Consider the following 23,411-nt stretch of genomic DNA (forward strand, 5'->3'; position numbering starts at 1 on the left):
ATCATACATTTAAACAAAAATCACACACTACAACTCAGCATTAAAAATTGATGTGAAGAAAGGCACAAATGCTGCGTCAACTCTGGCTGAGTTTACAGAGTCACGCTACTGACCCCGTCCCAAACTAAATAGCTGGTCACAACTGGGATTGAACCCGTGCCCCTTGGACATAGAATTCCCACGCTAGCGCGCCAACCACTCATCCAGGATGGCTTAAAGCCTCGCTTAATACCTCTCGGTAATGACCTTTCAAAAATTTAATCTCGAAAAAAGCATATCTTGCATGTAATCCAAAACTGTAAAACCGGGGAACAATTTGTAGTTTCACAAATTAAAAATAAGTTTAAAAATTCACCTAATAAATAAATCATTAAAATATTTATCTAATAATTATAGAATATAAAAGTTAATAATTTGATAGATTCATAGATCAAAGCTAATTTCTTTCTGAAGACGTCGCTGTTAAGCAAAAACGAAAAAGTAACATTACCATGTGGCTTATGGCCACTAAGCCTGGTTGAAGGTGAAAATTCTCTGTGGTTTTTTGAGAATTTTTCAAAATTCTCTGGGAACTTCACAGAAGAAAAGTTCTTTGTCGAAAAACTTACTTAAAAATAATATCAGTACTACACTTCTATGAATGCACAAACATGAAGCTTTAGCGTACTTTAATCACTATTTTACCGGCAGGAGTAATGAATGTTTCGACTCTGATCCAAAACAGAGGTTAAATATTCCCCTGATTGATTTTTTTTTTTAATTGGCAACATGAATATGGCTTTTAGTGCAAAATGTAACCTCTCAGAACGTAGTACTAAGAAAACCGACTTATGAACTAGAATAGGCAACGATTTGATTAAATTTAACTTCATCTTGGTTTAAAATGATCCCTAAACTAGAATACTAATACCATTGATTCAGTGGGGAAATTATTTTCTCTAACTGGCCGCCTGAAATCCGGCTTCCGAAGCGAAATGTTACTCCTTTGAGAACCAAGCGTGAATAATACTGACGTATGTAGCGTCGACGTAAAGTCAGACAATTGACGATTTATCGGACTTAAACTTTGATTTACAGTGACCCATAAAACCGAACATTATTTCCATTAGTTCAGCAGACAAGAAAACTTTTTCAAATGGCGGCTTGAAATCCGACTGCTTAGGCGAAATTAGCTACTGTCAGAACCTAACATGGAAAATCGACCTCTTTATCGCGATCAGCATTAATTTGCTCACTTTAATATCATATATTTTTCAGGCTTATCCTCGGTTCTCTGAGATCCATCTGTCAAGGGGTACCCTCAGTAGACCTAAGCATCGGTATGTTTGATTTCTCGGTATTCCTCCTGGTGAAAATCTTTTGTTCAGACATGATGTTGGACTAATCAAAATTAAGATCGCATACAGTCTTGGATTTTTGAACAAGCTAAAACATCTTTTTCCTGGATCATTTATAAAATTCTGCTATAGTGCTTAGTTCAATCCTACGTCTCTTAGTTCCCTACTATATCGATGTCAACTTTTTCTCATAAAATGAAAGTGCAATCAAGTTTTTTTTTTTTTTTTTTTTTTTTTTTTTTTTTTTTTTTTTTTTTTTTTTTTTTTTTTTTTACAGAATAGAACTGGCTGAACGGATGTCTCGGATGAAAAAGATTCATTATTATCTATTTTCCACGGGGGGTTGAAATATTTCCTTGTGTATTTGTTCTATATTTTTCTTACGCCATGTTCAGCCAAGAATTTATTTAATAACTGTGGCAGATTTTTAATGCGCCTCCCGTCACACAAGGCCAATTTTTCCAATTTCTAGCAAAATTTACTTTCCCCTGTTCCGAATACTAGTAGTCAAAATACTATTCTAACATTGTTTCTTTGCCATCTTGAAGGACAATTGAGTTAGGCAAAAGAGATTTTTTGAAATGAATGGAGGGTCCAAAATTTTCCCTTTAAGTATTTGGAAGCTACCATCTCTACCCATTCCTTATTCCTAGTACTTAGGATGTTTGCGCTCGACTGGCGGATCCATAGGGGGAAGAAGGGGCAGGGGGACCTCGGACCCCACTAAGATTTTCCCGGCATCCTCTTTCCCTCTTTTTGTAGATTGTATAGAAGAGGAATATATCTAAATGTGACGAACAATCTTTTACCTTAATTTTAAGTTTTTAGTCTAGTTTTGGGTGGGGGGGGGGATTTAAGACTTTACAAGTCAGAATTGAGCAAAAATAGTAAGCAAATTCTCAAAGAAAAAAAAAAACTCTTGGTAGAAGCTCAAAGCACTAATTTCATCTTCCAATAATTTTTTTGCATTCTGTTTTCCATGTTTCCATGAAGTTCTTCGGTCGTATCTTTTTCACACTTATAAGACATTCTTTTTCACACTTGTAACACAAATATTGTGCAAGATCATCAAAGGTCAGTGCCCTTTGGAGAGGAAGTTAGGAGATGGATGCTTCAAAAGACCTCCGAGGAGCCTCCTTTGGGCTCTGAATACATTTCTGAAAGTTTTATTTACCCAACTCAACTAATTCCAAGATAGCGAAAAGCTACACATGTAGAATTTTCTCAAATCGTCCTTACACGAAGTGTCCGTCTATATCTCCTTGCAACAAGATTTTACGAGGCATATTCCTTCTAGCGGTAGCGTTTTTCCCCTTTTTAGGCAAATTTAGATTATTTTCTACGAAAAACTAAGCAATTTAAAAAAAAATATATAGCGCGATAAGTCGATAGATCTGAAGCTGATGAACGATTTGATACAAATACATTGTTTATTCTGTTGAAATTATAGCTGCAGCTTCTTCGAAAAATTGAATGTTTTGAAAAACATTTTTCGTTCTTGAACAAAAAATCTAAAGCAAATTTTAAAAATATAATGCTGGGATTCCATTAAGCTAAATCGCATCTATTGATTAATACTAAAATTGTCGTGTTTCGTTGAAAAACATGAATGGTAAACATAAACCTATAATATTCGTTTGGGTTCCAAGGTTGTTTTTTGCCATTTCCTGCTTTTCTATCGTTTTTTCTTATATTTCAGTTTGCTCTTATCGCTTGCTTCAACTCAAAGGGGATGGGAGGGTAAGATCTATTTTTTGTATTTTAATGCAAAATAACGTGTAAAATGCAGTCAATTACAAGATTTTTTTGCCATTTCTGGCATTTTTAGCTTTTCTTTTGGGTCTTTTCTATATTTATTTCTTCTCGATGTTGTTGTCAACTCCAAGGGAGCGGGGTTAAATTATTTTCTTCAAAATCTAGGGGGATGTATGTTTTTATTTCGACCTGTCAATAGAAATACCAAAAAAAAGGTATTTTGAGAATTTAGAGGTGTCAAAATTCTAATTTAGCATATGCTCCCAATTAACCCAACTGGTTTTCTTCCTTCTAATGTGTCTGGGATCGGCTTAAACAGTAGAAATAGGCAACATAAGTCGATTATTGATTAAATTCGTAGTGGTGTTGTCAGAAACTCATTTTGTGTCCAAACTTTGGCTGTGTAAAATTTATTAATATAGTGTCGAGTTTTGACAAATCTGGACTAATCTTAAACATTATCTAAACAAACAGAAAACATATATCTGTTTATTTACACTAACTTTATCTTATCTGGACTTCATTTAAATGTCGAGACTTAATCTCTGGATTTATCTTGAAAGACGTTAAATATTTGGTGTCCGTCATTTACCCCTCCTGAAAATCTTCCACGGAAAATATCCCTGTGAAAATTTTCCCCCAGAGGAAATTACACCGGAAAATACGTCCCGTAGAAAATATCTTCTGGAAATACTCCCCCTCCGAGGCTTATTGGTCTCTAATCACTTTCGATTTGTAAAAAAGGGCATTGAGCTCTCTATTTCTGATCTAATGAGCAGTTATAGAAGTCTCTGCGAGCATGAGGTGGAGGTGCGGATAAAGAAGGGACAGTTCCCCTCCTATACGGAATAGATTCTGCTCATTTTTGGTTTTAATGTTACTCTTCAGTTTCGTTACAACAGCGTAGACCAGAAAAATTCCCAGAAATCATAAAGGGGCAGATTTAATTTGTATTTTTTCCATGCAGTTTTTAAGTTTCTTTTGTACACCCACTTCCCCCCTGAAAGCTTAACTCAGTTTGGCTATCGAATATAGAATACTTCGAACCTCGAGTACCAACAACCTAAATTCAGTGAAGCTTCTTCGAGCATCTAACATAATATTTAAAAACTTTTTCGCATGCTGATCAATGGTCTGCGTAGCGCAGGTGCCTATCTGCTGATTTTCTACATTCGGCCGAGAGCGTGATACATGGTAAGGGGCATATCATCCGACCCTTCCCGTGTTCCTCCCTCAATTTTCTCCTGGCACCCACTTAGACCTGCATTGACTCTGGCTGAGCTTACAGATTCACACCTCTGACCCTGATTCCAGACCAAATATACTGACTTGTAAGTGCAGCTGCAAAATATATGTTTTTTCACATTTAATATAAATAATTTATTTCTAAAAAGTTATTTCTAACGTAAAAGTTTTTACGTTAAAGTCTGTGAACATTTTCTGGATTTTCTGGTGCACCGTTCGTATTGATAACTTCGTAATTAAGCGCTCACACGCCTATGTGCCTGCTAAAGTTAAAATTTAGTGGCAAAAAAATTCATTTAGCTGATGTATATTGTACGGTGAGCTTTAAGTAAAAACCGAATTATTTATGTAAAATTGGATTTACTTTTAAACTTTGACAAAGTAAAACTATCTTCGAGTAAGATACTCGCTTATTTCCTCTGATTTTATCAGCTTTTTTCCATTCATAAACGATTAAATTTGCTTCTGATAGTGTTCTTACTATTTCCATCACTTTTAGATATTTCCATCACTTTTAGATATTTCCATTTTTAGATTTTCTCTTAGGTTATTATTCTTAATGGTTTCTTTCAATGTCTCTAGATTCTACTTAAACGGTGATCGTTGCTGATTAAATTGGTAGTGGTGTTGTCACGAACCCCTTTTGTGCCCAAGCGTCGGCTGAGCAAAGTTTATTTCCAAAATTCGACTGAGTAAAACTGTCTTGGACTGGATGCTCATTGGTTTCTTCCTTTTTCCGGCTTTTTATCGTACAGGAAAAATTAAATTCACTTCCGAGAGAGTTTTATTGCCATTTCCGGCAGCTTGTGGGTTTTCTCTCTTTTAGCTTTCCTCTGAAGGTCATTGTAACAAAAGATTATGTTACCTTGGTTACTAGAAAAATGTGGCTTAATTTTCCTATTAAATCCTTGATTATATTTTTTCTGAGCATACATTTATCTTATTTATCTGATTTCATTTTTTCTTGTCGTGCAAGTGGTGCCTAAATTGCAAAAATAAGCAGTGTTTGCCTATTATTTACTACTGGCAGAGCCGCTTTTAGAATTCCATTTTATATCCCAATCATTTTGTACGGGATATATAAATTGAAAAATTCCTTCCTATAGCAATTAAATGTCCAAAAAGGGTTTGCACATCTCGAGCGTGGATTTCGAACCCTCCCTATGGAAGTGGCTGTTCCAAGGGTTAAGCAAGAGCTTGACTGAAATACTTTGAACAGTATATGCTAACTTAATCTCATTGTATGTTATTTTCTTCAGTTTTTCTGTCTAGTTAACATAAGCCTTTTTTCTAGTACTATGGAAACCAGTCTTTGTAACTTTTACGGTTGGAGATTATCGTTATTATTTTTATTATTACTATTATTATTTAGTCTCCTAGTCAACATCTTCACGACAGAGTGTTCAATTAAAAATATTATTTAAAAATTTGAAAATCAATTAAAAATACATGTAACTTCATAGTGTATTTGTTTTTGTGCAAAAATGTGTTTTTGTGTAGTAAGGGATAGGTTCAGACGGTAGACTAGGAACAGGCGCAATAACTGACGATTAGAGAAAATTCTTATATAGCCAGACTTCTTTTCTTCTAGAATATTTGAAATGAATATAAAGTAACCATACAACTAGGAAGAGCATGAACCATTCACATAAATAGTCCGGGATGGTCTTTTCAGGGGTTTTCGCAACGATTTTTCTCTGGTATTTCTTTGATCTAATAGAAAAGTAAATGTGAGCAAGATAATAAAATTATTTCAAATTCGGCAAACTTTCATGTTGATGCAGTATAAATCCATCCCCTGAATATTATCTTCAAAGGCCGGTATCACAGTTCTCGACTTCGTAGTTACCCCCCCCCCCCCCCCCGAAGAGGTCGAAGGAAAACTCTGCTTCTCGCTGCCTTTTAGACCTTCGTCGTCTAGCAGAAGACTGCGAAACATACCGAAATTACACCCACCCCATTACGAAGAGAGAGACCCCAAGATGAGCTTCAAGGACGGAGGGACTTAAGTCAAGTCAAGTCACAATCAAATTCTCCTGCGTGAGAGAATTTCTCTAATTCACGAACCCTCAACTGCTGCTCTTCCCCTTCAATGGTCCTTTGGACAGCTGGGATTTATTTCCTTATCCGTATTACCTAGCAGAGCTCAATCCACTGAGGCACTAAAGTCACAACCTCTTCCCCCTTTTCTTTTCTGCTACAAAAATTGAATTTTCGTTAGAGGTATGAGAAAGAGGACTCGCGAGGAAATTTTTATCCTGTAAAATTTATTTCTCTTGTAACACATTTGACTATCAGTATGTTCTACACAGTGGAAAATTAGTAAAACAGTAGATATTTGTCTTCTGTTTTGTTTTTCATAAAATTTTCCGTAGCAAAATTGCGTTTCTAAGTTTAAAAAATAGGATACTTATTACAAAAAATAACTATCACAAGCCCGACTGGGCAGAATTCGTATTTTGGAGTCGAACAAAAAACAGGACAATAACATTAAACATTGTTTAAAAATAGTCATACACTCAAAACTGACAAATGGACGCACCATCAATTTGGCAAAAGCAAACATATACATGCATATTGTCAAACATAACATTAAAAAAATTAAAACAAATAAAACTAGTAAATTAAAGGGGCGATTAAAAAATATGGAAAGGAGGAGAAAAGCATTTGACCTGAAATAAATTATTTTTGATTCATTAATTTCTTCAGTTATTTAAGCAACGAAATTTCTTTCGTATCTTGACGTCAAGCAGCGAATGGAGGATGAGATAGGAACAGGCTAAGAAACGGCCCATAGTGGCGGTGTCTCAGTGGGGATTATCTTTTGGCGAAAAATTTTTCAGTGCAAGGTTTTCTATTGCATTTTTTGAAAAACAGAGACACAGCTTAACTCTCCTGCGGTCATTGGCTTCTGAACTATCTTTTTTCAAGAAGAAAAAAGTGTGGAACTTTACCTTCTTTGAAAACTATTTGCAAGGTTTCTTTTGGATAAGTTCAATATCATCTGATTCTTCCTGCGAAACGCTAGGGTGCCAAAGCGTATGCTGCCTCTACAAGCTCCCTATTTTTTCTGCAGTGTTATGATTTTAATATTTTGTGCTAAGATGACAATTTGCTCTGATTTAATAGCTAAGATTTGGCTTAATCCATTTGTGTTGGTTTCAGTCGATGTTTCGTTGTTAAGCGCGTTCTTGAGACGCAATAAATGTTTTATTGAGTTATAATTTAACGTTTTTTGTTCTTTTTCTTAGGAAGATAAAACATTTGCGATGGATGATTATTATGGCCTGATTGCAGTTAGGGGCATAATATTTTCAAATACAGATGTCTCTGGTGGAGTTTGGAGATCTTTAAAGAGGCCGTATTATTTTACTGCATCTACCCAGACGAAGAAAAGGTAAGGTGTCTTGTGTCCACATTTGTCTCAAGTAATTCTTTTTCTACTCTTAACTTATGAATAGGTACCCCTGGTTTCTCCCTTTAAAAAAATAAAGAGGCTCGGATTATAGAATAACTAACCCAGTTGCCCAGGGATGTCGTGCTCTTGGTTAATTAAAGATGGGAAATTGCAGAACAGTCGTAAAATAGGGCCTGAGTAGTCCTAGTAGTCCCTAGATAAATAAGTAGCCCTAGTAGTCCTAGTAGTCCCTAGATAAATAAGTAGCCCTAGAATATGATCCTTCCCTCCTAATGAGAGTTAGAAGGGAATGTATTCCAGGGATCCTTAAGTCCCCCTAGATTTTTCATGCTCTTGTTGAGTAAAGAAAAGTAAAAGTGCTGAACCGTCACTTAGAAAGTTGGGAATTACGTAAATAAAACTTTCTGGAGTGGATCCACTGCCTAAAAAAGGACTCCAGAATATTTTTCAGATTCCTATGTATATCCATCCCTCCTCCACAACACGGACTTCGTAAGAACTTGGACAATCTTGACCTTGGTAAATAAAATTTTGAGGACCTGTGTACGGTTATTAGAGCTACTTCTTTCCTACTTATTAGCTTTGAAAGCCTGAAAATAGATTTAGAATTTGGCGAAAAATGACCTGGAAACCAGCTCAAATTTTGAAAAGGGCCTAGCCAGTTCCTACCGTACGTGACAAGCAGACTTGGAGGTAAACTTGAAATAGGAACTAACTTGAGACAAGTAATACAATCAGATGTAACGTTCAGATGCATGAGCATTGCCTGAAGTGAAGATGCATCAGCAAAAAATGCGTTATTTATTACTTATTTTCATTTTCTTCCCCACAACCACTACATCCGGGAGAAGTAGTCATAGAAACTTAGGAGAGGTCTTACTTAGGGATCTTTTTAAAAGTTAAAGTGATTGAAGGGCAACTAGTTCCCCTCTCTTTCCCCTTTTTGCTTTTAAACCCCCGATAACTTTCAAAGAAATCTGATCTTTTTTTTTCAAAATGGTTTCAAGGACCAATAAATGCACCTCTAGGGATGACTTCACCCCCTCTCACAGACCCTTGGGCAGGAGTTGAAAATAATACAACCTGAAAATCATTTAAACATTTGTTTTATAATAGAAAAGTAGGAGTTTTGCAGTATCTAAGGAATGGTTAAGAGCAATAAGTTGAAAGCTTCCGGCAATTTTTAGAGGGATATGGAACTATATTAAATGACACTACATGCATCCAAGTTGTCAAGTGGGCGTACCCGTAATATCTTAGGACTGGCTAATGGAATGATGTAAAAGTTCTAGGGAAAGCTGATTGGGACGTTTAACTCTATATATATATATATATATATATATATATATATATATATATATATATATATATATATATATATATATATATATATATATATATATATATAAACCAATATTGTCAAAAGAATTTATATGAGATTTCCCTGAAAAAGCTAAGGGTATTAAGTTGAAACTTGCTGGGAATGTTTAGGAGGAGGCTGAACTAAATAAGAAGGCACTATATGTATTCAGGTTGTCAAAATTGTGTATCTGCAATATCTTAGGGACAGTTCAGGGTATTAAGTGGAAACTTTCATGGAATTTTGTGTCGGATGTTTAGCTAAATAAAAAAAGCACTGCTCATACAGATTGTCAAAAGGGCGCTTGGCAATATCAGCAATGGCTGTGGGTGTTAAGTTGAAACTTCAAGGGAATTTGAGGGGAGTTTGAACTAAATCAAAAGACAGGTTGTCAAAATGGTGTATCTGTAGTACCTCAGGATCACTAAAGGTATTAATTTCAATCTTTCGTTGGGTGTTGAAGGGGTGTTAAACTAAATAAAAAGTCGCTATGTGCATCCAGGATGTCGAAGTGACATATCTGCAATACCTCTGAATGGCTAAGAGTTTTAAGTTAACATGTTTAGGGGATGTTGTATATAATCAAAAGACGCTATATACATCCAGGATGTCAAAACAGCGTGACTGCAATACCTCAAGAATAGCTAGGGTTATTTTCAGGTAATTTTGAGGGGTATGTAGAACTAAATTTAAGACACTGTGCATCTAGATTGTCAAAATGACTATAAATAACTGACAGATAAATTACTATAAATGACTATAAAAATGACTATATTTTCGACCAGATTGTCGAAAAAATATCTATAATATTAACCAATAATAAAAGTTTGACAATAAAATACGAAATAAATTGATTTTTTGAAAAACTCTAATTCAAACTTAAAATGACCAAAAATTACTACCACTGAATAAATGGAGCCAAAAACGAAAAGACATTAAGACATAAAATAATATCAAAGATAAGGTTGACAGATTCTGGTTTATAGGAATTAATAAATCCTAGAACGAATAAAAATTAATTTGATATTTAGCAAATAACTAAAAGACTAAATTTATTTTTTGCTATCCCTTGATATGGAGAAGTATTTTGGGTGCAAGCTACAGGTGTATGCTTGTCGCAAAATCTTATGTTTTACAGAAAACTTACGCCCGAAGAGAAACTTTGTGGTCTCTTTTAAAGACATATTCCTTTACAATTCCATATGTTTGTATGAAGCTCCGACATTTACATTTTTACATTTTTGAAATACGAAAAAAAGATAAGGAAAATTCGAAATATATAAAAAGGATTTAAAAAGGAAAACCCTTTCATTCCGTATGAGTGATTCCTTTATTTTTGTCTCTGATTGAATTCAGGTTTTAAACTAAAAAAAGGAAACAGTAAAGTTTGGAGAAGTTAAGAAAAACATTTTGTGTCGTATTTAGCCAGATTTGAAATAAATGTGTTCATGATCTGTTCCTGTAAAATTTCATATGTTTCTTTTGGCAGAGAACGTGCTCAGTGATCTTTTTAAAATACGGGAAAAGAACAAGCTGAAAATCTTTTCTTCTACTTGATTGATTCCTTTCTCCTCCTTCTTTTCCAAAAGACAAAGAACTTCCTTCATTCTTGTCTTGTGACAGAATTCTAAAGAAAATATAAGGTGAGGTAAAGTTGAAAGAAAAAAAGAAAAATTATTTCGATTTGCATCCTTCTATATTGCTAGATTAATAAGGAATAGTTTTTATGTGATGTGTTTTCTATTTGAGCAATTCTATGAAACTAAAATGAGGGTATTAGTTTAAGTTGCATTTATTGAAGCATTGGGATTTTCATTGATTCTGAAAAATAAAAAAATGGTAAAGTAAATATACTCTATTTCTTCATGAATGATTAATTTATCCTTTTTTTGCAGTTAAAGACAAAAACATTCCTTCTTGTCTTAAACAATACTTTCAATTTGTAACTTTTTTTTTATAAAACAGAAATAGTTAACCTAGGAAAGGTTGGTAAAAAAAAAAGAAATATTTTTTTTTTTTGTTATCTTAAACATGTTTTCGTTGCAGATTCATAGGGGGAGGGGGGCTTTTTGCATATATAGTGCACTTTCTGTTATTTGCAACACCTGCATAGGGATTTATTTGTGGATTTAAAAAAATAGGAAACAGTAACCTATAAATCTCACAATCCTGTTTTGATAGCTAATTTCCCCCTCTCTTGTTGAAAAAAAGAATATTTACGTCATTCTTTTCATGACATAATTTTGATTGTTTGGAAACAATGGTGCAAGGGAAAGTTGAAAAATACATAGACAAGTGCTGCTATCTTTTTCTAAGAAATTAAATTTACACCTTCTTAGCAACCTAGAAGTACCTAGTGTCTATTCATATTGATCAACATCCCCCTCAACATTCCCTGAAACTTTCAGCTCAATAGGCTGAGATATTGGACATTTTGATTGCATGGGCATATATAGCGCCTTTTGATTTAGTTCAGGATCCCCCTCAGCTTACACTGAAACTTTCAACTTAATACCCTTGGACGGTCCTAAGATACTTCAGATGCGCCCTCTTGCCTTTCTGGATGCACCTAGTATTTTACGCGTGTAACTGAACCACTGTGTAACTGAACCACAAGCAACTGAACCCCTGTAACTGAACGACCGTGCAACTGAACCCTGTATAGCCGAACCCCTCTGCAACTGGAACCTCGTGTAACTCGTATAACACCGTGCAACTGAACCCATTTAGCTAAACCCTCGTGCAACTAAACGCCCAATTAACTGAACCCCATTTAACTGAATCCCCATGCAACTGAACCACCGTGCAACTGAAACACCTTTCAACTGAACCACCGTACAGCTGAAACCAACGTCCAACTGAACCACCGTACAGCTGAACCACATTGTAACTCAACCCTTTTGTAACTGAACCATCGTGCAGCTGAACCACTGAACTCAATATTCTAAAATTATGAGGCAATATCATTAGGTAAAACGCGGGTTAGAAATTTTACATGTTCAACCTTGTTGGAATTATTTGTTTCTTAAAGTTATGATATAAACACCTGTTAAGATCATTCATAAAAAAGCTACGTTTTATTTTTACAAAAAAAAACAAAAAACAAAGAAGATCCGATGTCATAAACCATTAAAGCTGAATTTATTTTTATTTTTTTCAGATGAATCAGACCTATCTGGACGTTAGGTAATAAACATATGTCTTTAAATATTTGACCTTTGTGAATCTTGATAACTAATTTTGATCAGATGTCTTTGAGGAGATTGCAGCTAAAAAGGATATGGGAGGGGGGCTGGTAACACTCCAGCCTTTTTTTTCAATTTTGCTTCAACATGCCCAGATAGTTTAAACTTCATACCCTCAGGTTTATGATCTCAACTGTTCTTGACACATTGAAGATACGGCGTATTGTCAAACTGGATGCAAAAAGTACCTCTTGATTTGGTTGAAGATGCTTCTAAACATTTTCCAAACGATGTGACGGCTGATACCACCAGCCATTGTAGATATTGCTGGTATTTCCTTTTTACAACCAATAAAGAAGAAGATGTCTTTTGATTATGTTTGGCATTCTCCCTGACATTTCCCCAAGGTTTGACCTTAATGCTTCATGCTTTTTTATTTTGGGATTGAACGTGCCCTCTTTTCTTGATAAAAAAAAACAAACACCTTGTATGTTAACAATAGGCAACTGCAATTACAGCCCTTGCACCAGGGGCTAGGGATAGTGAACCCTGGAGGCATAGTTATTTAACCTCTGATCTGTTTTAAATGAAATGGTCATCTCAAAATTAGATCGGATTTATTTGGGGAAAAAGAGGGTGGGGTGGGAGCCCTTCAATCACTTTTAACTCTTAAAAAGTGCACTGGAACTTTTCATTTCTAATCGAATGAGCACCCCCCCCCCGAGTTCATACAAAAATTTCTATATGAACCTCATGTATTAACAGTGAGTAACTAGCTTAGCTTTCAGCCCTTGCTCCAGGAGCGGCTATTGGAGTTGTTAGCCCCAGAGTCATGGTTATTTGACTTTTGGACTACTTTAAAAAAACTTTTTTTTATTTTAATTGGATGCATTTGGGGGAAAAATGGCAGTTAAGAGGGAGAGGATGATTGTCCTCTGTTTACCTTTGATTCTACAAAATTGAACTTTAAATTTCAATTTCCAATCGAATGAGCCTTCTCTAAAGTTTCTACGGCCATCCCGTATATAAAATCCTTGAATTTTAACAGTGGTTAACTTTCACTATCCTGCAGGCCTTGCCCCGAGGACTGTGAGGGTTTTTGTTAATCATTTTTTATTGTTCGGTTGGAAATTGAAAGTTTTTTTGCCCTTTTTAAAAGTCAAAAGTGATTTGAAGGCAACCAGCCACTCTCCCCGGGAAAAATACCTCTTGTGGAAAATACCTATGGTAAATTCCACCTTGCCAAAAATGACCTCAACCCCTTGCGGTTGGCTGGTTTCTAACCGCAACCGCAAGAGATTGGTATCCAATCATTTGGATACCAATGACTAGAATCGCTTGGGGATTATAACTAATTTCTACCTCCATCCTCTTCTCGTCTCTCCCCTATAGCTAATTCTGTATTTCGAAGGCTGAATGAGAGCTGAGATGTTTTGGCATTAAAATGCACTCTTTGAGGTATCGCCCTCTCTCCCTAGCTACAGAATAATCAGAGAACCCCATTGCAGAAGTTAAGTACATTTTGTTTGTAATTTGTCCATTGCTTACAGATAGTGTCTGTTGTTGGGAAAGATACGGATATTTTTGGCGTGGAAACTTTTATGAAGAGGTCGGGGGAGTTTCTGGATGATTTTCTATAAAAAGAACATTTTTGAACAGAGGGGGGGGCAAGACTTACACATAGATTTCTCTTTACACTTTCCTTAGCACTTTTCAGCTAAACTAAAAATCATCTTGACAGTCATTTATATTATGAATTTAAAGAGCAAACAATTCCATTGTTTCTCGCAAATCAAAGCTTCCTACATATCTAAGGTGTCACAAACTTTTTCATTTTCTTCTATATCTTTTCCTGCAACTCTGTCTCAGTTTAGCGCATTCTTAAAATGTTCTGTCCATATTTTTTTTTTAACTCTTCCCTTATTACTAATTTCGACCCCGTATTTATCTTTAACTGGGAAATGTCCAGATTGACCACTTTCTCTCAATTTACTAACATGCTAGGACACTATTTCACTACTAATGTCGTTTAGCTGCATCCTCCAGATCCTGAAAGATCCTAAATTGTGTTTTACCCAATGTAAGTACGATGGTTGAGTTGCATGAGAGTTCAGTTGCATGGTGGTTCAGTTGCACAAGGGTTTAGTTAAAGGGGGTTGAGTTGCACGAAGGTTGAGTCGCACGAGGGCTCAGTTAAGTTAGGTTCAGTTGCACGAGGGCTCATTTTCACATTTCATTTACACAGGGATTTAGTTGAACGGCGGCTCCGTTGCACGGTGGTTCAGTTGCACGGTGGTTCAGCTTCAGTGGTTCAGGTGCTTGGAATTCCTATCAGTTTTGACGCAAAATTGATAAAACTGACACAAAATTTTGAAACAAAATTGATAGGAATTGTTTTGTTATATAATGCATTTATTTCAAGAATTTCACAAGACTAACATAGGAGAGGTAGTGTAAATTAATTTAAATACTAGAATTTTATACGATTTTTAAAAATTAGGAAACAGCTAACTTTAAATGTTATATTTTTGTTTGAATAATTCATTTTCCTCTTTTACCTCTAAAAAACGAAAGTTTTGATCCTTCTTTTCTTCTGTCTTTTCTTCTAGAAAAAAATATATTTTGTTTTGTTTAGTCATTTTATTGCAATTTCACAATTACAATCTTACTTTTTTCAAATTAGTAGTGATGGGTACTTATAAATGTAATTTATTTTCCATTTGAATAATTTTACAAACTTAATGTAGGGTTGGTGTATTGCATTCTATGGCACATTGGCACACAATGTATGGCATGTTTATTGAGACATGAACGTTTTATTATTTATAGCAATGAGAAAACGGCAAACTAGTAATTTTCCATGAATTGTTCATTTAAATTTTTTCTCTCGAAAACTTAGAGATACTTCTTCTTTCTTATCTTTTAAATAACTTAGATATTTTTTTAAGAACAGAACAACGAAGATAGATGTATTCGAACATACAATTTTTTTTAGCCTTATTTTTTTTTTCCTTAAAAATGTTTTTGACTTAACAAGAATTTGTGGTCCTGTTAAAACAAAGGAAGCATTTTTTTTAATTCAATCTTTTTTCAAGCATTTTTCAAATCAAATCTTTGTCAAGACATCAATTACAGGCTCTTTTTAATTAAAACTTTATATTGCTAGCCCTTTGAGTATTTTGACAAATAATAAAAGAGGATTTAAAGAAGGTAGCACAGTAAACTCTCTCAGTTGCCATTTTTCAAATTTTGATAAGGATAAAAAAACAAAGTTCTTAAGTTTTTACGAGAATAGATTTTTTTTTTCGATGGTTTTAAGATTAATAATGGTTTGTGAAACGTGCAACTTTATAAGAAGTCTGTAGCTCTAACTTGCACCAAGAGGCAAAATGCTTATATCATTGCATTCATTATAGATCCATCGTATAGATCTGTCATTAGTATTCTCCAAGTGAGAGTTTTGATATTCCTTAGGCTTTTCTTAGCGAAAGATCTAAATAGGCTTAAAAACTATACAGTTAACCTTTGCTTAAACACAATTTTCATATATATATATATAAAAAAAAAAAAAAATGCAATGCAAATTTCAGGTGTAAAATTCAATAGATGAATTGAGCCGAAACTCAGCTATCGGTGATGTAAAAATTTGTCTTACGTTGGAATGTCAATGCTGTTGAACATCGGAAAAAGGGGAAAACTTGGAGAGGGAGCATAAGCCACAAGGTAAAAAATAACTGATGAAAATTATATTGCACTGCTGAGTAATACGGCTTCATATGAGTATATAGCAAGTAGAGTATTCTGTATTTTGACGTCACTCCTACTTTTCTTAAGAAGTTCATGTGTCTTTGTGATTTAAAAAGAGACTAAGATCCGTCATAGGAACCTTTTTCAGTTTCAAACTAATTAAAAAAAAAAGTTCATATGTGCCTTTAATTTTGGCTGTAGCTGTATATTGTTTATTCGGATGGAAAGGGTGTGCGTGTAGCTTCACCGCCTTTTAACTCTTGTTCGTTCAGCTCGACCCATTTAACTCAACTCTCTTTCAACCCCGACACAACTCAACTCCTGTTTTACTCAGTCCCCCTTTAGCTTTGACCAGATCAAAAGGGAACTTGCTAATAAAATTGAAGTAGTACCATTAGTCGTATGGAGCTCGTCAATCTCTCTTTAAATGCAATTAAATAAAAAAAAACAAGTTTTTTAGCTGAAAGTAAGGAGCGACATTAAAATTTAAAACAAACAGAAATTACTTCGTATATGAAAGGGGCTGCTTCCTCATCAACGCCCCGCTCTTTCCAGTAGCGTCCTAAATCTTAACATGAACTACATTTCTATTGCGTAATGTAAATATTGCGTAATGTAATGTAGTTACTTGCGTAATCTAATATAGTTGCTTGTGTGGTGCTGCTACTACTGCAGATTTGGTTGGACTGAAGATCAGTAAGGATAAAACCATAATTGTAACAAATTCTGAGGATGTTCTCACAAGGGGCATCTCTATCGACAGCTTCTGTTGAGAGGTCGTTGACCATTTAAAATACCTGGGATCCCTCATCGATATTTCTGGCGGCTGCAGTGCGGAAGTCCAGAGCAGAATATCATCAGCATCGATAGTTTCTGCTCAACTTAAAAAAAAACCTGTTGAGACAGAGAGACTTTCTACTAAAAAAAAAGAAAATCCAGATCTTTGAAGCAACCGTACGCTCCGTACTCCTTTACGGATGCGAGACATGGCCCCTGAAAGCAGCGGTTGTTCATGCTTTCAAAGTATTCGACCACTCCTGCCTGAAACAAATGCTCGGTGTCTCCCTCCAAGACAGAATTAGTAACGTCGAAATTCGAAGAAGATGTCACCAGAAGCATGACATCGAAGCTCTAATAAAAAAAAAAACGGTGCCTAACTTAGTTTGGCCATGTTTGTCGGAGATCAGATGACACCCTCACTAAAAAGGCGCTATACTGCGCAACCCTCGCACACTGGAAGGAGAGGTGTGGTGGAAAGGTTAAGACCTGGTTAATCTACTCAAGGCGGACTTAGAGCCCATTTGTGGTTTCCGACGACACGGCCGAAGACGAGACAAGCATTGGCTTGAAATATGTGCACCACACACACACGACCGAGCAGCTTGGCATTCAACTGTCTGCCATATCATAGCGCCAGGGAGAGCTGAAGAGGAGAGCTTGTGTTCTGAAACAAGTACAATTAAGTTCTTGCGTAACTACATTACGCAATAGTTTTGTTGAATACAATAAAAAATACTGCTCAGATAACCCTTTTCAACTGAAGTATTAGATCAGAGCCTGATTCTTTTAATTCTTAAGCAGAAAATCTGAAACAAAAACTACAAAATATATTTATAATATTTTTCTGTAATCGAATTTTGGCAATCAAATTCGAACAGAAATAAAAAAAAAAGGTTTTTAAAGGGATGTTTTTCAAAGTAAAGAGTCAAAACCTGTGTAAGGTAGAAATAAAGCCCTAAACGAATATAAATGACCTCAAACTTTAGTCCTCAAACTATAAACATTACCATCAATGCACAAATGAAACCCGGAAACTAAGATCTTCTGTTTTGAAAAGATTTGTTTTAGTTAGTATCATAAATGAACGAAAAGTGGAAGTTGACAATATTTGAACTTAGGCACCACCTTGTGCATAAGTTTCTATTTGTTCCAAATTATATCACAATTATTACTGGTTAAATTCCTTGCAGCATAAATTCATGCGATCAAAAACAAATTTTTAAATATCCATCTTGCTACCGTGAAACATAATTTTAATTCAAACGTGTTTTTTTTAAGTGTAAAATTGTATTCCAAAAATGTAGCAGCTACAGATGATAACTGAGAAACGAAGTTACTTGTTCAAATTATTTTCTAAGAGCTTCCCACCCTCGTAAAGCTTGCACACCGTTTGAAGCAGGCTCTGCATTGTGTGTCATATGTGGTGCAAAGTGTATCATACGTTGTGCAAATAGGCATAGGAGGAGTAAACCATGCATAGTAATACAAATAGCGCTCTGACATGATTAGTTGCGCAAGATATTTAGTTACGAGGTTCTAAACGGCACTCGCAACAAACGGTGCTAAAAATGTACACATGCACGGATGGTGCTAAAGTATTAATTAATTAATTAATTTATTGATGCCCACTTATAAAACATGAAAACGTGGAGTAAAATAAAAAAACAAAATAATATGACTTCTAATAAAACGCAACCTTAAAAATCACACTCATACAAAATATGTAAAGATGAGACAATTGCCAGTTTAGGAAGGGACTTAGACCTTGCCGACTGTTCCACCTCAGGTATCATATCCAGAGAATCATGCATATTATAACAGTTTAGCAATGGGAAATTTCTTTCGTGGAGCGGCATACGTAGTAAAAATGTTAGGTACTTGCAATAAGCTTAACGAAGCTTCAATTTTCCTGTCGTTGTAAACCATAAAGCGTAAAACCATAAACCATAAAGCGTAAACCATAAACCGTAAACCATCCCCATAAAGGTGCGATACTCAACAGGTTTGGCAGAGCGACAGCTGAATAGTCGAGATACTTTTCTGTTAAAGGTATGGTTAAAGGAAGCTAATTTGGCATAGCTGACTCGAATTGCCTTATATTTTTCTGCCTATTTGAAAGACTGATGATGGTATACTATGTGCACCGTAGAACTAATTCCACGGTGCTAGTACAGTGCCGTGGAAAAAACGGCGATACTTTTTGACTTGATGGTAAAAAGTAGATATCCCCTTGTTTAAGTTGCAAGTGACGCAGATCTTATGTGGATTCAACATTCGAATCAATCTGTATCTTTACGATAAAAAGAACATCGACAAAAAGCAATCTGGTAAATGCTTATCAGAGCCTAAGCTACGATTTTTGTTATCTAGATAATCTGTTGACATTAGTCAATCAATTTCTGACCAATATTAGCAGATGTCATGTGTCGGTTTTATTTTTATTTTGTTTGAAATGTGGACGTTTTTCCAACAAAATATTATGATTTGAGTTATCAGGCTTCGTAGTCCACCAGATTTTGCCTGAATTCCTAGATTGAATAACAGGGTTTTTTAACAGGGGAATAATAGATAGATAGATAGATAGATAGATAAGTGTATTTCAAAAACCCGTGGGCCATATACACAAAAATATAAATAAATAACAAACAAGCAAGGAAATTAACAACAGTACGAACACGCACAAAAAACAGAATTCAACGCAAAAAGTACCTAATCTAACTACAAAAGAAATTAATCATATAAAACTTTTTCTTCTTATTAAAGATTTATCTATATATACTCTCACTCGAAATATTGTGGTTGGGTTACTATTTTGTAGAATACCCGGAAGCATCAAATTAACCCCATGTAAATAAATTTTCCGTAAATCCAAGAGCACCGGGCATTTCCGAAGAAAATGATCCAAGTCTTCATCATCATCTTTACAAAGGGGACAAACATACCGCCTATCAGTACCAACTATCATTTTATTTTTGTCGAACGTTTTTTGCCTAATAACTTTTAATATTAATATTACTAACTTTTATTTTACATAAAGGTTAGCAGGTGGTATAGTAAGCCACCTAAGAACTGTACTAATAGACGTCTTAGATTAGAAACACACAGCTGTATTAAGCTCTGGTTGCATTTGTGCATCTCTTAAATGTACGATTAGCACAAATAATGACGAAGACCATTTTTTTTTAAAAATGGATTTTTAACTGAGAACTTTTATTGTAAGTGTTTTATTGTTTTTATTTTTTCTTTGCTGAAGACGGCCCTTAGATATAGGGCCGAAATATTCAAATAGGTTTTGTTGGTTCACTGTCTTGGGAAAAAAGTCCTCATTATTCTCTCTTTTGTTGTTGTACGATTAGCACAATTATGGACGCCAAATCGGACAAAGCTTGGATATATCATTAACCTCATTTATACTAACCTGAGTGCTAAGAATAACAAAATCTCACAGGATATATTCTCTAAATAAAACAGGGTCATAAATAATGCCATTTTTTCTAAACAGTATTTACCGAACGGCTGACGCTGCCAGTCAACACGTGAACGTGTGGCAACAAAAAGATAAAATCTTGCTTAAGAACGTCCAGTTTTGCTTTGAAATAAATCTGAATTAGCATGTTGTCGAAAACGGATCGTGAAAATTCGCAATGGCTAACGGACATAATTTATCTTCCTAGAAGTTAAGTGACTAAGGATCACTATTACGGCTAACTTAACAATTCGCCGCGAAACCAAGGTGGTGAACAATTAACCGCCAGAGACATGCACAACTTCGCACACTTCCTCCGCCCCTATCTGTTCAAAGCTTTTCTCTTCACCCCCTCCCATGAAGTCCCAGTTTACTTTAAATCCTTCTTTATGTCTTTCCACACCATTTGGAGACGACCTGCTTTTTCTTTGCCGCAACTTGACGACCAAAATTGACAATCTTTGTTAATCTGTTATCCTTCATCCTCAAAATGTTGCCTAACAGATTTAAGCTCCTTTTTTTAGTTATAGCCCTAGAAAGCGGATTCAGATCGCTTTTGTCGTACAGCTTATTGTTCCATATGCGGTCAGCCAACACGAGTGCCTAAGACTTTCTTTAGGCAATTTCCCTGAAATATATTTAAAAAATCCCCTCGTTCTTTTGAAGTGACCACAATGCAGAACCATACTCGATCAGTGTAATTACCAATGCTTCAATATTCTAATCTTAGTTCCTATACTTATTGTCCTGTTCTTCAAACTATGAACAAACCCCCTGGGTCTTCGCTATTCTACTTTTTAGACATTCATTGCACAAGTTGCCGTGAAAGACCGAAATCGGAGAATGTCAACATTCACCGGTGAATGTCAGAAATTCTTTTTTTTCTCCTTGGATTTTGTCAGCTTTTCCGGTCAGCTTTTTCAGTTTTAGTTAAGTTAGCTTTCAGGTTTCTCGAGTTAGCTCAGGTTAAGTTAGGCTAGGTCGGGTTGTGTTTTAACCCATTTTTGATATTTATAATAATTTAACCTAACCCAACCTAACCTTAACTTTTACCATCAAACCTTGTATAAGACTGACAAAAGTGGCAGGCATGGCTGGCTGAATCCAGGCAGAGGAAAAGGAATTTCGGACATTCATCGGTGAATGTCGACATTTACCAGATTTTAGTCTTTCATTGTAACACATGCACTGTCTTTAGTGCCAGCAATGGCTCTGGAGGAGTTCTGTCCTTTTTTGTTTTATTTTTACGTTTTTATTTTTTCCTTTTTTTGCTTAGTAGTGGCATCTACACCTTCATTTAAAAATCTATCACGAGTAAACTAAAATGTAATTTTCTGTGTCAAGAAAGAACTGCAACGAAGAGTTTGGTGCACCGTGAATTTTACTTCTTCTTTACTAATTCAGCTGAATCTGATGGAGAACATATCAATATAATCGGGGGATTGGATTTTACTTCAAAGAAAGCTCGTAGAAAAATTGAAAACAAGTATAAAAACTCACTTAATTTAATTCCTTGCCCCCTCTCCTGGGGTCAGATATACTGGAACGGATATATTATTTTAGGTTTACCATCTTTAAAAAACGTGTGCGAATAGCACCCCCTCCCTTGCTTGCCCCTTAAGATTGAAAGTATGTAATGGTATTGTTAATTTATATGTCTATTTTTCTGCAGTTTTTTTCACGGTGACTTTATCGAGAGGAATTTTCTGGAGTTACGGGTCTTCGTCTTTTTATATTGTTTCTATTATACTATCTTTTGCGAGAAAACTTGAAAAATTTCCCCCGTCCCTGCGCTCGAAAACTTGTAAAGCTGTTATTATTGTATAACTTTTTCTTTTTCTAAGGGAACAACTTCTCCGAGAAGAATTTTCTGCAACGACGGGGTTGTCATCCTTTGATATTGTTTCAGATATGCTACCTTTTGCAAGAAAACTCGGCGTGAAATTCCCTCCTTGTAAGTGTTTGTTTATTTTCAGTTTTCCTGCAGACACAATGAGCTGCTACGAATCGAAGGAAAATTTTAGGAAGGTGAACAAAAAAAAAACATAAGCTGGGGTGAAAACATGAGAGCAGGAGTGTTGTTTTACCAAGGCAAAAGTCGTTAAAAAAACAAAAAAAAAGAAAAAAAACTCTAATTCCTTGTATATTTTAATACTTTAGATATCTCCAATGGTTTTCCCATTGTACGGGTTTTAAGTATTGTAGCTTTCGTTACAACTGGAATATGCCCACAAAATCAGCAAAGTATTCTTCGATGTACCCGTAAAATGGTGATTGGTGGATTTATTTTCAGAATATTTACCTAAAGAAAAAAAAATAGATTGGAAAAAAACTTAGGACCCTATTCGCCATGAAAAAAACAACTTGGGATGAAAAACTTGACTGCGGAAGGGCTGTTTTGCCAAGTCAAAAGTTGTTGAAAAAAAAACCTCCCAGTCCCTGTGTATTTTAACACTTTAAAGATCCCCAATGTATTTTTTAACTTTATGGATTTTAAGTATTGTAACTTCTGCTTCGACTGGAATATGTCCACAAAATTAGCAAAGTATGCTTCGTTTTACCCGTAAAATCCACGCTTTCGAACACCAAGCTCCTATTTTTACCTTCCAAAATTTTAGACTTTGCAGTTAGTACCTGCTACCTAAATGAAATGGCCGAATGGGTTGGTGCGCTGGATTTGGGATCCCTTTTCTGAGAGGACGCGGGTTCGAATCCCAGTGTACCCAATTCTTCGGTTTGGGATGGGGGTCAGTGGCGTGACTCTGTAAGCTTAGCCAAAGTCGACCCAGCTCTAAATGGGTACCGGGAGAAATCTGGGGAAGGTAAACAGGAAGGGTGTGGGAAAGCACAGGATGGCTGGCCCCCAACTCCCCATTACACTTCCTGGCTGAAGGGCCAAGAAACGGAGAACAGCACCGCCAGTACGGACTGTAAAGTCTAATGCCGTATCCTTTACTTTTTTTTTACTTGTTCTTTTGCTTGTGATTATTCCTTAGAGTTGTGGCAGTAATGTTCAGTTTGTTAATGTTTCAAGTTGTATCTTTTCAACTTTCTAATTTAAAATCTTTGAATCTGTTTTATTTTAGATGTTAGCACATCCTTGTCTCGCATCTTTATC

At 35.4% G+C, this 23,411-nt stretch overlaps 1 protein-coding gene across 1 annotated transcript in view; it reads left to right on the plus strand.

Moving 5' to 3' along the window:
• LOC136041084 (cell cycle checkpoint protein RAD17-like) overlaps window positions 1-23,411 on the plus strand; it is a 181,891-nt gene that overhangs the window by 150,325 nt on the left and 8,155 nt on the right. The window contains exons 9-10 of the mRNA XM_065725637.1: window positions 7,589-7,734; window positions 22,138-22,247. Coding sequence (XP_065581709.1) covers window positions 7,589-7,734; window positions 22,138-22,247 — 256 coding nt within the window. The remainder of the gene's footprint in view (window positions 1-7,588; window positions 7,735-22,137; window positions 22,248-23,411) is intronic.

Source organism: Artemia franciscana, chromosome 21 (assembly GCF_032884065.1).
Source record: "Artemia franciscana chromosome 21, ASM3288406v1, whole genome shotgun sequence".
In the NCBI taxonomy this organism is placed as follows: domain Eukaryota; kingdom Metazoa; phylum Arthropoda; class Branchiopoda; order Anostraca; family Artemiidae; genus Artemia; species Artemia franciscana.